The sequence below is a fragment of the Dermacentor variabilis genome, chromosome 4 (assembly GCF_050947875.1).
Source record: "Dermacentor variabilis isolate Ectoservices chromosome 4, ASM5094787v1, whole genome shotgun sequence".
Lineage (NCBI taxonomy): Eukaryota > Metazoa > Arthropoda > Arachnida > Ixodida > Ixodidae > Dermacentor > Dermacentor variabilis.
Genome location: NC_134571.1, coordinates 30,252,572 through 30,269,421, shown reverse-complemented (window position 1 = coordinate 30,269,421; position 16,850 = coordinate 30,252,572). Strand labels below are relative to the sequence as shown.

General features: G+C 44.9%; 1 protein-coding gene across 13 annotated transcripts in view; it reads left to right on the top strand.

Moving 5' to 3' along the window:
• Nucleotides 1-16,850, top strand: part of syd (JNK-interacting protein syd) — a 102,009-nt gene that overhangs the window by 61,741 nt on the left and 23,418 nt on the right. For all 13 annotated transcript variants that reach the window (XM_075688500.1, XM_075688507.1, XM_075688506.1 and 10 more), the window contains 5 exons: nt 1,546-1,587; nt 6,888-7,143; nt 9,079-9,159; nt 12,070-12,137; nt 12,952-13,100. In XM_075688500.1, coding sequence (XP_075544615.1) covers nt 1,546-1,587; nt 6,888-7,143; nt 9,079-9,159; nt 12,070-12,137; nt 12,952-13,100 — 596 coding nt within the window. The remainder of the gene's footprint in view (nt 1-1,545; nt 1,588-6,887; nt 7,144-9,078; nt 9,160-12,069; nt 12,138-12,951; nt 13,101-16,850) is intronic.

Below are 16,850 nucleotides of genomic sequence, written 5' to 3'. Positions count from 1 at the left end.
GAAACTAGAAATGCTTTCTTGTGTTTCCCACATTTCAGCACTACTCCACTTAATCAACTACTTGAACGTGTCATAGTTATGTGCAGTTCCTGAAAGAAAACTATGAACTAGACAACATGCTTTCATATCTTTGAAGTTATAGTTGTCTTTATTTACTACTATGGCAGGTTTTTCTGTGCTGCATATTTTAACCTAACTGCACAATTATAATATTGCTTTAATGATGTGGGATCTATGCAGTTATGGTTCGAACAAAGATCCTTCCACTAAGGGGGAGACTAGTCCTGATAAACAGCTGCAGTACTGTGCGCAGAGTCTGTCATTGTTTGCAGTTGATTTTCAAACAATTTTTCAGGTGTTTTAATAAGATTAGGCTAATAAATACAACAACATGATAGCAACACCTTCGAGAAGCTAGTAAAGGCAGCATTTTACTATACAGGTTTGTTGATTTATATAACAATAATTAGAAGAAACAAAACTAAAAAAATATAGTCGTACAGTGTGAGCAAATGCGACCATTGACACATTTTCTGCAGAGCACATGAGTTAGGTTATGTTCAGTTATGCAAAGTTATAATTCTATTTTTGTTGGGGCATAAGTTGCATTTTAAAAATTGTAGAGCATGTTCAGAATGACTTTACGTGGGTGTTTCCATGCTATCATTTGCATTGTTGTTTTTGTGGGCTCCTATGGAAACATGCAAAATATGAGAAGAAAAAAAGAGAATACTTCACGCTTATGCGTCAAGGTTGTAGTGCTTTCGGACATTTTCCCAGAGGACAAAGCCCACCTGCCTGTTGCCAAGTGATTGGTCGTGGTGCTCGGTATAAGCCAAATAATCATATGAACGTATCCATTGTGTAAATGATAAGCTGGCACTAAAAGCTGATCAAAGCACTCTGGTATGCGTGTTTTCTTGTGAGAAATGTCAATGTTGTCGCTTGAAAATGCACTCGAGGGTGCAGCATTCCAGGCACGCTGAAATTAATACTGAAGTAATTTTTTCATATTTTGCAGGCTCCCGGGAAAGCAAACAACATAAGTGATAGTTTCATGAATATGAACTTATTTTGGTGTGTCTGAACATGGTCTACAGATTTTCCAAGTATAGCTTATGCCCTAAAATGACTATTTAACATTTTACAATAATCAACCTTGACTAATTAACTAGTTCACTAACAAGTTTATGAATCTGATTCCTGGCTGGAGTGGCCGCATCATATGGAGGTCTGATAGAAAAATGCCTGTGTAATGTTGATTTGTAAACCCCCAGTGGTGAAAATTAATCTGGAAAAGGAATCTCTCATATTCCCAGAGTACCTGTAGAATGTGTAGTGATCTCGATTTGCAGGTGCCAAGTGATGGAAGATAACCTTTGAAATGGTGGCTTTGTGTGTGTGTGTGTGTGTGTGTGTGTGTGTGTGTGTGTGTGTGTGTGTGTGTGTGTGTGTGTGTTTGTGTGTGTGTGCCATTTGTGCGTAGCCTCTGTAATAAATTGCATATTTAAAGCCATTCTCCCCTCTACCTTTTGCTTTCTTCAGAAGGGGAAGGAGGTGCTGGAGCAGTTGCAGAGGCAGTTGACGGTAAGTGCGCTAAAAGAAATTTCTCAGCTTCTTTCAGCTGAGTTGTACAAACCTTGTAGGGAAGTTTTGCACAGCTGCAAAATTGGTGTTAGCATGCAAACAGCATTCAATGTTTAACAGGCACAGCATGGAATTGGCTGACAACAGAAAGCCACTTGAAACAAAGAAAGCATGCCAACACAAAAGGCATTTGTCATGCTTTTATGCAAAATGTTAGCCAACTAATGATAAAAGGCCATTGCTTGTAGTGACAGGGCTAAGGAATGGCTACGAACAATGATTTGTGATCCATGCTGTTTCTTACCGTTCATCCTAGCAAAGCATGTGTTTTAGGTTTGTTCACTGACAAGTGCAAAGTTCACTGGCAAGTAAATGGCAACCAAGTATGTCACATAGTCACACAACTGATGTGCACCGACCCGCCGTGGTTGCTCAGTGGTTATGGTGTTGGGCTGCTGAGCACGAGGTCGCGGGATCGAATCCCGGCCATGGCGGCCGCATTTCGATGGGGGCGAAATGCGAAAACACCCGTGTGCTTAGATTTAGGTGCACGTTAAAGAACCCCAGGTGGTCAAAATTTCCGGAGTCCTCCACTACGGCGTGCCTCATAATCAGAAAGTGGTTTTGGCACGTAAAACCCCAAATATTATATTATTATATTATTATGATGTGCACCAATTTCAAAAAACTTTAAGTAGGAGGGACATATTGTTTCTCATGCACCCATGTTGCCCATGCATTAGCAGTCAATTCTGCTAACACCTTCTCATTGTAGCTATTGCAACTATGGCCGTGTTGTGTTCACATGCTTGTATCACATGCTTGTAGTAAAACACGACAGAATGCAGTGGATGGAGATCATCAAAATTGTCATTGACATCAAGATTACCCAGCATAGTCTCGACTTGGAGCACAGTGTTTGGCAAAATCCTCATTGGGTCACGAAACTGTGCAAATGCAAGCTAACTTGGCAGAGAAATGCATTTTTATATCTGGAGCCGGACGAAACCATTCGTACCCACCACGCTGGCTTAGCAAGGCTATGGTGTTACGCTGCTAAGCAAAAGGTCATGGGATCAAATCCTGGCCGCAGCAGTCGCATTTTGATAGGGGTGAAATGCAAGAACGCCTGTGTTCCATGCATTGGGGGGCACGCTAAGGAACCCCTGCTGGTCAGAATTAATCCAGAGTCCCCCACTACAGCATGCCTGACAACAAATCAGGGTTTTTGTCCATCATCATCATCATTATAATAATAATAATAATAATAATAATAATAATAATAATAATAATAATAATAATAATAATAATAATAATCATTATCATCATCATCCTTGTTACGCCCACTGCAGGGCAAAGGCCTCTTCCATACTTCTCCGACTACCCCAGTCATGTACTAATTGTGGCCATGTCGTCCCTGCAAACTTCTTAATCTCATCCGCCCACTTAACTTTCTGCCGCCCCCTGCTACGCTTCCCGTCCCTTGGAATCCAGTCCGTAACCCTTAATGACCATCGGTTATCTTCCCTCCTCATTACATGTCCAGCCAATGCCCATTTCTTTTTCTTGATTTCAACTAAGATGTCATTAACACGAGTTTGTTCCCTCACCCAATCTGCTCTTTTCTTATCCCTTAACGTTACACCTATCATTCTTCTTTCCATAGCCCGTTGCGTCGTCCTCAACTTAAGTAGAACCCTTTTCGTAAGCCTCCAGGTTTCTGCCCCGTACGTGAGTACTGGTAAGACACAGCTGGTTATACACTTTTCTCTTGAGGGATAATGGCAACCTGCTGTTCATGATCTGAGAATGCCTGCCAAACGCACCCCAGTCCATTCTTATTCTTCTGACTATTTCAGTCTCATGATCCGGATCCGCGGTCACTACCTGCCCTAAGTAGATGTATTCCCTTACCGCTTCCAGTGCCTCGCTACCTATCGTAAACTGCTGTTCTCCTCCGAGACTGTTAAACATTACTTTAGTTTTCTGTAGATTAATTTTTAAACCCACTCTTCTGCTTTGCTTTTCCAGGTCAGTGAGCATGCATTGCAATTGGTCCCCTGAGTTACTAAGCAAGGCAATATCATCAGCGAATCGCAAGTTATTAAGTTATTCTCCATTAACTCTTATCCCCATTTCTTCCCAATCCAGGTCTCTGAATACCTCCTGTAAACATGCTGTGAATAGCATCGGAGAGATCGTATCTCCCTGCCTGACGCCTTTCTTTATTGGTATTTTGTTGCTTTCTTTATGGAGGACTACGGTGGCTGTGGAGCCGCTATAGATATCTTTCAGTATTTTTACATACGGCTCGTCTATACCCTGATTCCGTAATGCCTCCATGACTGCTGAGGTTTTGACAGAATCAAACACGTCCTCGTAATCAATGAAAGCTATATATAAGGGTTGGTTATATTCCGCACATTCCTCTATCACCTGATTGATAGTGTGAATATGGTCTATTGTTGAGTATACCCTTTACGGAATCCTGCCTGGTCCTTTGGTTGACTTCTGTCAACCAAAGGACCAGGCAGGATTCTGATTCTATTTGCGATTACCTTAGTAAATACTTTGTAGGCAACGGACAGTAAGCTGATCTGTCTATAATTTTTCAAGTCCGTGGTGTGCCCTTTCATATGGATTAGGATTATGTTAGCGTTCTTCCAAGATTCCGGTACGCTCGAGGTCATGAGGCATTGCGTATACAGGGTGGCCAGTTTCTCAAGAACAATCTGTCTACCATCCTTCAACAAATCTGCTGTTACCTGATCCTCCCCAGCTGCCTTCCCCCTTTGCATATCTCCCAAGGCTTTTTTTACTTCTTCCGGCGTTACCTGTGGGATTTCGAATTCTTCTAGACTATTTTCTCTTCCATTATCGTCGTGGGTGCCACTGGTACTGTATAAATCTCTATACAACTCCTCAGCCACTTGAACTATCTCATCCATATTAGTAATGATATTGCCGGCTTTGTCTCTTAACGCATACATCTGATTCTTGCCAATTCCTTGTTTCTTCTTCACTGCTTTTAGGCTTCCTCTGTTCCTGAGAGCATGCTCAATTCTGTCCATATTATACTTCCTTATGTGAGCTGTCTTACACTTGTTGATTAAATTTGAAAGTTCTGCCAGTTCTATTCTAGCTGTAGCGTTAGAGGCTTTCATACATTGGCGTTTCTTGATCAGATCTTTCGTCTCCTGCGATAGTTTACTGGTATCCTGCCTGATGGAGTTACCACCGACTTCCATTGCATACTCCTTAATGATGCCCACAAGATTGTCGTTCATTGCTTCAACACTAAGGTCCTCTGCCTGAGTTAAAGCCGAATACCTGTTCTGTAGCTTGATCTGGAATTCCTCTATTTTCCCTCTTACTGCTAACTCATTAATCGGCTTCTTATGTACCAGTTTTTTCCTTTCCCTCCTCAGGTTTAGGCTAATTCGAGTTCTTACCATCCTGTGGTCACTGCAGTGCACCTTGCCGAGCACGTCCACATCTTGTATGATGCCAGGGTTAGCACAGAGTATAAAGTCTATTTAATTTCTAGTCTCGCCATTCAGGCTCCTCCACGTCCACTTTCGGCTTTTCCGCTTGGGGAAGAAGGTATTCATTATCCGCATATTATCCTGTTCTGCAAAGTCTACTAATAACTCTCCCCTGCTATTTCTAGTGCCTATGCCATATTCCCCATTTTGCCCATAATACCCCAAAATTCAACCACACTATGGGTGCCTCAGAGTACCTGATTATTAGCTATACATATTGCTGCATACCATATTGTGTGTGTGAAAGCATTTTTGCTCTCATTATTGTCTATTTATGGTGGTTTTTGGAATCATTCATGTTCAAATGCTTCTTTATTGTGTGTACAGCTTCGAGCATACTTGTTTAGACAATGGGAACAGTGTGTTTTGATGTTTGTCAGTGCATACTGTGGTTCGATACATACTGCGTGTGTTACTTAGGGATATACACTACCAAAGGGGCATGTGTCTGTTCATGTGTCTTTTTCTTTTTTTCACCTAGCTTGAACTTGTCAGTCAGCCTATCTTACAGGAAGGGTGCCCTAGTGCTTCTTAGGAAAGTTGATATCTTTTAATTATACGAAAACAAAGCCCCATAATTACAGTATAATTACACCCTTCACGAATGTTGTCCCCTCAACAAGCATCATACGTCGCCTTTGTTCTCCTGACATAAGTAGCTAACAGCTACAGGGAACGAGACTATGCGCGCGTCATTCGCTACTACTGCTGTACCTCACTAACCGAAATGAGCTTCACGACACTTGGATCCCAACGTTGTGTTAGATCTGCATGATTCTCATGAAATATGTATCTGTTCCCCTGACTGCCCTGACAGCATGCGATTTCGTTTTGTTCCTGCCCGGAAAAACTTGAAATAAAAGATATTCCGGACTTCAGCGCTACATGATTGGTTTGATAGCGACACAAACGTGCTATTTCTTTCGCGTTATTAATCGAATCCCTGACGGGTTGCACACAGTGACCTACGTCTCTGCTTGTTTTGTCACAGGGTTTTCATCATATTGAAGTTAAGTAGGTTAAGTAATAGTCTAGGTCATAGTCCGCGGCGTCATTATGGAGCCAGAAAGCGAGCCTACATATCCACTGGTTTTGTTAGATCAGTTCAAATGACCTAAAGTCATGAAATAATCACGGAGGCTATCAAACACGCCGAAACTCCGGAGTATTTGGTTATCTGGTGTTCTTCACACTCGAAGTACATCCAAAGACCACATATTCGAGGCATTTATGTCTGTAATGATCATCACTTTTGTTTTTCTGTCCTTGTTTCCTTTCACACCTTGCTCTCTTAAGATGAGCCACACAAAGGCGTTGCCTCATTCCTGTGTGCTCCCCATAATTCATCAATGCAGCTGTCACCTTTGCCAGTCAGGCTCATTAGGCAGCGCATGCACAGAAACAAAAGACTCGAATCAGCAGCACTTAGCTAGAAGGTGCTGATTCATGCCAGAGCACAATGCTCCCACACTCTAGACAAGTGAGCTGGGGGCTGTACGTTTCGTCCCTTTGCCTTCTGGAACTTAAGTTCGCCTGTGCTTGCATTTCATTTATTGTAATAGTAGTGCCGCATTTTTATTTTCAAGTTTGCTTTCAAGTTAGTGTGCATCCACATTGCATAAACTCTTGGCAGAAGTTTCTTATACACGGAGCAAATTGTCAGGCTGGTTTCAGTATGGTTATAGTATACAATGAATCGATACTACATGTCGTAAAGTTTGACTTAACTGGGCTTGACTCTTTTTCACTACTCAGCACTGGAAGAAATGGAAAGGGCCAAAGTTGCTGGTGCTGGCCAGGAGCTGGCTGCCACAGGTGGAAGCAGCCAGGGTGGAAAAGAACGAATGGGTGGGGCCCGGCGACCCTGGGTGCTGTTGAAGGAGGGTGCCCCGCCTGACATTGTCAAGGATGGCATCTCCGAACTGCCCACTGACAACCACCTGGCATATGATCAGCTGGAGAAAATGTCCAGCGTTCTGCCCACAATGTGGCTGGGGTCACAAAATGGAATGTGAGCACATAATGTGTGGCTTCTGACAGTATATGCATGTTAAGTTTTCCTCCTCTTCTGTACTTGAGCTGGCTGCCTAAGCTCAGCCAGTTCACCTTACATATTATGTATACAGTTAAGCCTCAATATAACGAAGTACTGATAAACCTCGATATAACGAACTTCAATATATCGAGATTCTCTATATAACGAAGTATTTCATGACCTCTTACCCATAGAACACCATTGATGTGATCTCGACAGGGTGAGGTGGGTCCTCACTGCAAGAATTGGGAAACAACGACAAAGCCGGGCATTGTGATGATGAAAAAAAGTAGAAAAGATTGTATTCATTTCATTGGCACATGGTTGGGACTCTCCCAAGTCTCGAGCAGTTCTGATCAACATAGAGACCAGGACGATCTTAAATAACCCCTGGTGGTCCTGCGGTTGTCGACGTCTTCGTGGGGAGCCTGTGGAAGAAGGTTCTGCCGTCGGTGACTTCCTGCCCTTTGGTTTTTCTTTACTTCGTCCTTCCCTTTGTGTCAGCTCGGGGAAAAAGTGGCGGCGCCGTTTCGGAGAAGAGGGAAATTATGTTGACATGGGGATGCCACTTGAACGCTTCTCACACTTGACAGGTCAATTATACGGGGGCCATGACCACCTTAATTACCCCTTATGATCTGGTGATCATCGCTGTCTTCTTGGGGAGCCTGTAGAAGTAGGTTCTGCCATTGGCGGCTTCCTGCCCTATGGGTTTTCTTTACTTCGTCCTTCCCTTTGTGTTAGCTCGGAGAAAAAGTGGCGGCGCCGTTTCGGAGAAGAGGGAAATTATGTTGACATGGGGACGCCACTTGAACGCTTCTCACACTTGACGGGTAAATCATACGGGGGCCATGACCGCCTTAATTACCCCTTGCGATCTGGTGATCATCGCTGTCTTCTTGGGGAGCCTGTGGAAGAAGGTTCTGATGTCGGCGACCTCCTGCTCTTTGGGTTTTCTTTCCTTCGTCCTTCCCTTTGTGTCATCTCAGGGAAAAGGGGGTGACGCCATTTTGGAGAAGAGGGCAATTATGTTGACATGGGGACGCCCGCTTAAACACTTCTCAAACTTGACAGGTTGAGGTCCAGGCTTACCGTAACAGCCTTTTCTGGGACGAGGCAAATAATCTTGTCATGGGAACGTACGTGCGAATGCCTCTCACACTCGACAGCTTGATCATAACACCATGTAATTAGAACCTCAATATAATGAAGTGTGTATGCAATTTCAATATAACGAAATTTTGCTACTGCCGCAAAGAATGCCGAGACAATGGACAGTTTTAGTTGGACGTCCGCAACCGCCCACGTATGCAACGCGCGAGGTCGTGCGTACGTAGTGAAGTGCACACGCACAAAACGGCAATAGTTGGCTGGACGCAAAAGTTGAGAAGGGGATTGCTGACTAGCATATGCTGGAGCTGGTAGTGTGCTACTCAGCGCTGCCATATGCCAGCTTCTGGAACTGTGTAGCCAATATCAGCTGCCACTGAGTGAAACCACAAGGCGGAGTCATATCTTCGGCAAGAGCCATATCGAGGAATGCACTCTCGTGGACACATGAGAACACGCGAGAACGTCCCGCAAGGGTCGCACAGCCCGGAGCAGATGCTATGCAGCTTTTGAAAAGCTGCGGGCGCACGCAAGAGACCGTGCGTGCTCCTGCATAATGTGCATGTGCACTAAAGATACTAAAGGTACGACTTTCAGACCAATGTGGTGCCGAATCGTAACTGCTGACGCAAGCTTCAGTGTTGTCAATTTTTTTTCGTGTTGAAGGGCAAGTCTACATTTAATGAACAACTGGTACAGTGACCACTTTTCATAGAAATATCGGGTTCATTATAAATGTGTTTGACTGTAGATGTATGCTGGGCCTAATATAAGGCATCTTTTTCTTCTTTTTTTTTCCAGAATCTACGTGCATTCATCCGTGGCACAGTGGAGGGTATGCATAGACTCCGTTAAACTTGCTGACTCGGTGCTAAGTATTGTGTAAGTTCCAGGCCTCTGGCCTAATTTTAATTTATTTTATTTTCACCATCTTGTGGAAATACCATGGTCACCTATTTTTCTCTCTTTCTTTCTTTTCTTGTTTCTGACTTGCGTTGTCGTTGGTTCAAACGCGACGGCGCATTTTGATAAACAGCGAAATTCAAGAACACTCCTATACTTACATTTAGGTGCATGTTAAAAAACTCCATGTGATCAAAATTAACCTGAAGTCCGCCACTACGGCGTGCCTCATAATCAGATCGTTGTTGTGGCACGTAAAACACCAGATTTTTTTTCCCTGACTTCTTGCTCCCATTGCCCTTCCATTCCCTATGTTGTACCTCATGCAAAGTGGCATATAAGCAGTTCCAAAGCATGACAACAGATCTCCCTGCTCTTCAATAAAGAACTGTCTCTTTCTACTTAATGTTGCTTGAATAAAAGCCCAAAAAAGATATAAATTCTGGGGTTTTATGTGCCAAAACCACGTTCTGATTATGAGACATGCCATGGCAGGGGACTCTGGAATAATTTTGACCACCTAGCATTCTTTAACATGCACCCAGTGCATAGCAGAGATAGAAGTGGTTCTTTATGAAGAAGGAAAAAGTTAGCACTATCTTCTGCAGCCCATGAGGGAGCATGGCTCAGTGCCAACTGGGAGGTGGAGAGTGGGGGGAAAAAGAAGTCGCCAAGGCGGGGGCGAAGCAAACCGGTAGGCTGGAGATCAGCGGGGCTGGCCAGAATGGTAGGCCTTGTCAGCCAGTGACAGATCGGTCATGGGGAGCCATGGGAGGACCACATGGTTTGGCAGACCTGGGGAGGGCACAGGGAACCATTTGCTTAATAGGCGCTACAGTCTCGCAGAAAGCGCCATCGAGTCGAGAAATTCGATGATGCTGAGCAGTGCTGGAAGCTGGTTGCAGTGGGAGGGGAAAAGGATGTCCTCGCTGGCAGCAGGAAAGCCCACGCGGCAGAACTACTGAATGAGCCGGCCTCGAATTTGGAGGCATGCTGTGCAGGCCAGGAGGTGGTGTCCCAGGGTTTCAGGCTCCCCACAGGAGCCACAGGCCGGTGAAGCAGCGAGCCCAAGCTGGTAGCGACATGCCCCTGTCCAGCAGCAGCTGACCCTCAGGCACAGCAAGAGCGAAGTCTCCCAGCGAGCAAGGCCACGCTGTGGAAATGGCCGTGGAGGGCTGCCAGGGACATCTGTTTGTCCGGGTGGCAAGCCAGGAGATATCGTCGCAACCTGTGCCGTGCGAAGTCTTCTTGTCACTGCAGTGCTGAGAGTGACCACAAAATGGTGGGCACTCTTTGAAAAAGCATCAGCCTTCTTGTCTGTGATCCCCATGTGGGCTGGAAGCCAGTACAGGTACACCAAGCCGCCCACCTCTTGGAGTGCCGTTAACCTGGTCGAGAGTAGGGCGACCCCGAGGCTGGCCCTTTCCGGCCTCTGCAGGCTGCGAAGAGCCACCTTGGAGCATCGGAAGATGGCTGCCGGGGTCGCTGGCAGCTGCTCCTTGAGTAGGTCGACGGCAAGGTGGAGGCCTGCTACCTCCGCTGCTGTTGAGCTCTCCTGCGCTGGGAGGCAACCCAACTTGCTCTTCTGCAGAGCAGGTGCTATGCAGGCAGCCATAGATGAGCCTGTGTCTGGTACTACCGAGCCGTCGACGAAGATGTGGTGGTGGTGGTCCCCATGCCTCCGTGGGGGAGAGAGGCTGCTGTCTGCTGGAGGGCACAGGTTGTGGAGCAACTCGTCCAGGCGCCCGGTAGCTCTGTGGTGATTTGGACAAGTGGGGATGGCTCCACTGCTTTTGCTGGCGTGTTCCCTATGACTTCCTCATAGAGGCGGCACAGCTGCCACATCTGCGATGAGGGCCGGGAGCGTAGGCGTACCAGGAGCGTACGGCCATCTGCGGCACAGTGTAGGCGGTCAATGTGCCGCAGCCCCTGTTGCAGGAAGAGGAGTGACAGGGGCCATACTCCTGCCTCAGCAAGAGCGGCGGCCACTTGTGAGGTCTGAGGAAGCCCAAGGCAGAGTCACACTGCTGACCGATCGATGCTGCAGCTCCAGCTTCCTAAGGCGTGGTGGCAGTAGTGCCACCAGTGGAAGGGCAAACCACAGGCGCGATGTGGCAGCGGCATCATGGAGCCGCAGGGCCCACCTGTATGTACAGCACGGTACACAGGCATTTTTGCATTTTGCCCTCATCACTATGCGGCTGCCATGGCCAGGATTTGACCCATTGACCTTAGTGCTTAGCAGCGCAAAGCCATAGCCACTAAGCCACCATGGCAGGTAAATGTGCGAGATATACACATCCACTATCAATACTGTTGGCTTTTTCATGCTCACATTTTGCACAGAGGATGTGTTTTGTGGTGTACACAGTTACGATACCACATTTGTGGCATTACTGGGCTGTTTTATTCTGCATATATCAGAAATATGTGTGTTGTTTGCAACAGTGGCATACCTCTTAAGAGATAGAAAGAAAGAAAGAAAGAGAGAGAGAGAGAGAGAGAGAGAGAGAGAGAGAGAGAGAGGGAGAGAGAGAGAGAGAGAGAGAGAGAGAGAGAGAGAGAGAGAGAGAGAGAGAGAGAGAGAGAGAGAGAGAGAGAGAGAGAGAGAGAGGGTAATTTTGGTGCAACAGAACATTGCCATAATATGTTGCTGTTGTCTGTCATCATCTGGGTGACACATGATGTGCACTGTGTTTCAACATTACAGTGAGAAATGGCATCACCGTTTTACATTAAAAACATGTTTTTGTTGGGTTTTCTTACTTACATAGAATTCATTATCTTTGAGGAATAGTGCTACTGCTGGTTGTGCTGAACGAAGCACATTTTCAAGCATGCTCAAGCAACTGGTTTAACATTATCTCTGTGCAATTGTTTCTCTTTCAGCCATGTCAAGGGTCGTGTGTTTGCAGCCTTGGCTGACGGCACTGTTGCAATATTCCATAGAAAGCAAGGTATGCTGCATTTTAGCTTTTAAGCTGTATTTGCACAAAACACATTTCTAATATATTCCATATATAAATATATTTCTTTTGATGCTGTGCCCTACCACATTGCTATTACAACCAACAAAATATACACGGCACGTAATCTGCTTCCATCTTCACCCGCCATGGTTGCTTAGCAGCTGCTATGTTGGGCTGCTAAGCATGAGGTTGGAGGATCGAATCCCAGCCACGGTGGCCGCATTTCAATGAGAACGAAATGCAAAAGCACTCGGGAACTTGGGTTGAGGTGCACGTTAAAGAACCCCAGGTGGTCCAAATTTTTCTGAGTCGCTGACTACGTCATGCCTCATAATCAGAAAGTGGTTTTGGCACATAAAACCCCATAATATAATTTTTTCTGCTTGAATCTTCAGTAGTGTTTTGACCAGGATCTAGTTGCAGTTATTGCACACAAGGAAACACTCAATGAAAATCAAATAGGAATAAATTATTTATTGTGCATACAAATATTCTTGTATTTACATACATTCTTCTGTTGTTTGCTATCTTCTCTACTTGAATTAAGGTTGGTTCATGCTCTCATTTTCATATATAAGTCCATTTGTATGCTTTGCTTTTTTTTTTAATGTCACTGATGGTCATTGACAGTATGTTTTAGGTGACCACTGAGCTCTGCCTGTTATGTCCACCAGTGACTTCTGTAAACCTTACATACGTAACTTGTACTGTTCCCATAAAACATTAATAATAATAAGAAAAAACTGTAATATAATACTACTTGCTAAAAGTGTGTGTTGCTGAATTTATGTCCTTCGCCCAGATGGCCAGTGGGACCTGAGGAACTACCACCTACTTGACCTTGGGAAGCCACACCACTCAATTCGGTGTACGACAGTTGCCCATACAAAGGTTTGGTGCGGCTATAGGAATCGGATACATGTGGTCCACCCCAAGACACTCACTGTGGAGGTCAGTGTGAATGTGGAGCAATTAATTGGGGTTACTTGAAAGAGAAAACGAATGTTCACATGTTTGCATCTTAACCTTTCAGGGTCAACCACGTAAAAATACGGTGCTGTGAACAAGTCCAAAATGGTCAATGCTGTATATTTACGGCGCTGTCTGTACGTTTAAAGAGCGTGCCAATTTGCTAGTTTTTTCTTTCCTAGCATGTGCTGCCACTACGTGGGGATACAGGGAATTTCTTTCTTACGCCTCCCTCTCTCAGTTTTCGTTGCATGGTTTGTTTTAGAGCTAGTTCACTCCAGCGCGTCTATATACTACCGCTCGCGCATTGGCGCGCGCGTGGGTGGGCGGCGGTTTGGGTTTTGTTCTGCGGGCAGTTTCGGCTTCTTGCGCTCGCAAAACTGATGGCTGTCCTATTACAAATCGCTCAAAGGGCAGCTGCCTGTTCCTCGCTCATTTAGTGCTCACAAGGTGTGAGCATAGGAAGGATGCCGCCGTGCGTGCGTTTCCTTTTCTTTTTTGGGGGGAGACTCGCGATATCTAATTGCATGTGGTTGGCGATAAGATGAAGATTATCGGAAGTTTGTCACACATTTTGCTTTTTTTGATGAGCACACAACCACACAGTTCTTTTGAGTGTGCTCACCTATGCAGTTCGATTACGCTGTAGACGTAAATATTAATGTAAGAGCAGGAACATTTGAGACCTGCGAAATATTCTCGTGTGCGCATGTTCTAAGCCTTGAACTATAACAATGCATCAAATTTTTAATTCTTATAAGTTTATTTCCTTTTCTTATTGTTGTTATTCATGAATAAAGAGTACCTATATACTAATGCAAAATATTTTTTTTCTGCGGTAAATTTTTTTCGAAATAGGCCACTCAGAAGAATTGGAATCTGCAATAAAAAAAAATCGACCCTGGGCGGTTGCATATGGTGCACAAAATCGACCCTAAAAGAATTAATGCTTTCCTTTATGCCATCTTGGAGAATGATGATCCTTTTTTTTTATACTGGAATTATCTTACCTATCTATTTTCCAGTATTGAAACACCACTCCAGATGATAATGATTGCTGAAAGATGACACAAAAATATACTAGAGATGTGCGCAGTGTTCTTAAGCATTTTGGAATTGATTCCATCCATGTCAGCCGAGGATGTTAATTTGAGGGATTCTATTAGCTTGGTGATGCTGTGTGCCTTTAGCTTGGTGATGCTGTGTGCCTCAAGTGTTATGTCTGGCATGGTTGGGTGATTGAGGTAGGGACAGTATGGGAAGTCAATGTTATGTTCAGAAGTGAACACGCAAGAGAAGACAGTTTAGTACTTCAGATACTGTATGGTCGGGAACACGGTTATTGTCATTATCATATAATAATACAGTAGAACCTCATTAATTTGAAGTCCGTCAGACCGTGAAAAATCATCGAATTAACCGGGTTTTTGAATTATCAAAAATGGACGAAAAACGAGAAATAAATGTACAAAATGTGGCTTTATCAACACTGCACCTTTATTTCGCCTGAAAAACGGTCACTTGAAGTACCGTATTTACACTATTGCCAGGCGACTCGAATGTAAGTCGACCCCCCCCCCCCCCATATCGTGTGACAGAAAAAAAAAAAAAAAAGGGAGAGCTTACTTGAGGGCGCATTCGACAATGAACATTTATTATTAGCTGACATGATCACTGGACTACTCATCTTCACTAGTGCTGCCATCGTCATCGTTGCTACGGTCCCACAGTACGTCGTCGTCCCATGAAATTTCACATTTGGCAAACGACCGCACCACGACATCTTGTGGAACAGCAGCCCACGCCGAATGCACCCAACCACATGCAGCCGTCAGGGAGGCTCTTTTGACAGGTCCGGTTGGCGTAATTTCGCGGTCTTCTGCCGCCAGCCACTCGTACTCACAGCGGAGTAGGTCCTTAAAAGGCGAAGATCCGGGCTTGTTTCACGACCATGTCGCACTTCACTGGCAGGGACCGATTGCACATTTCAGCGACGTACGCCGCAAGCTTAGCCTACAGCTCCGGAAAGGTGAAAATTTCGCTTCGCTGCAGTCGCCACTCTCGCACCACCTGTTCAGAAACATCGAACTTGTGGCCCGTTGCACAGTGATTCGTTTCTTTGGCGTAAAGGATGGCAGCCCTCTTGAACGCTGCTGTGAACGAGTACTGAGGTAGTGGGCCTGGAGCACTCATGATGACTGAGGAAGCATAGAAGTAGCACGTAGCCAGCAGTCAAGTGGAACGCATCAAACCAACGCCTTTCGTCAAACTATAGAGATAGCTAAGTGCAACAGGCAGAGAGAAACCTGCGAGCGGTGTCTGCTCTTCCATGAACTACCGATGCTCCCCACAAGTGCCGCCATACTGAGGGTGCCGTCGCGAATAGAACAGCGGCGCTTTCATCAACTATCGACACCCCCTCATGAGTGTTGTGTGCACTGTAAAACTCTCAAAAATGTTGAAAAACCTTTCCGAAAAGCGAGCAAACATGCAGGATAGCGAAAAGCTATGGGTAGGACAATAGAGCAAACATAAAATTCTAACTGCGTTGCAGCTCCCGTTGGTCTCGCTTTTTTGGCGGTGCCATGTTTTGGTTTCGATTGTAAGTCGACCCCCCACTTCAGATTTCCGAATTTAAAAAAGTGCTCGACTTACAATCGTGTAAATATGGTAGTCATCGATGTGCGACTGCTTGGCGCAGTAGTTAGCCGCACCGTAGGATGCGTCCTCCAGTCTGGTTACAGTGCCCAGAAATTCACTGTTACCACCACTACACTCCACAAAACTGCGCGCAACGTTCACCGGAAACAGAAAGTTGATTTAAAGTGCTGCCTGGCTGCCACTCCGGCAACTATCTGGCCTCAGAGACTGGCACACTATTTTTTTTTTGTTGCGGATCACGGAGGCACGAAAAAATCACGGAGGCCATGGTTTAAACTGATGTATTATCCGGATATGGGCACGCTGGCTGTTCAAGTTATCCGGCAAAATTTGCATGCAAACTGTTGGGATCGCCAAAAACCTTCGAGTTACATGGGATTTCTAATAAACCGAGTTCGAATTAACGAGTTTTTACTGTAATGATTTACACTTATTTGGGTTAATGTATTTCCAGAATTGTTTCGGATTGTTTTGGAGCATGTTAGGGAGTGTTGTTGAGTAAAAGGTTCGTTTAGCAGCATGTTAGGGAGTGTTGTTGAGTAAAAGGTTCGTTTAGCGGTTGCGGCCAAAGAATCGAACGCCTTTTCATTGGTGTAATATTTTTCCCAGGCAGGAGTGGTATCGGATTGTTTGGCTTTGCGAAATAATCTTTTCTTTTTATTGTTTAGTCATTTTAATGTGTTGTTGAAACATGGGGACGAAGTTCGCTTGGTAAAGGTGATAGTTGGTATGTAAGTCTCGGTGAGTTCAATCATTTCATTTTTAAAAAGCGTCCAGTTGGTGCCCATTGTGTGCTTCGGGAAATCTATAATATACCAGCTGTAAAACTCGGTAAGTGCATCGTTAACACTGATGTAATCACGTTTATCGTAAAGTGTTATTTTCTTTCTTGTTTTTCTGCTCCGAGCTAGTTGCCAGGATAATTCTGCCTGCAGTGCCGAGTGATCACTTAGTTCTGGTAGATGTGTTAACGAAGAAACACTGTCTAGATGGGATGTTAAGGTAAGGTCAAGTATGTTAGAGCACTGCTCGTTTTTTTTGCGTTGGGGTAGACACTAGTTTCATCAAACC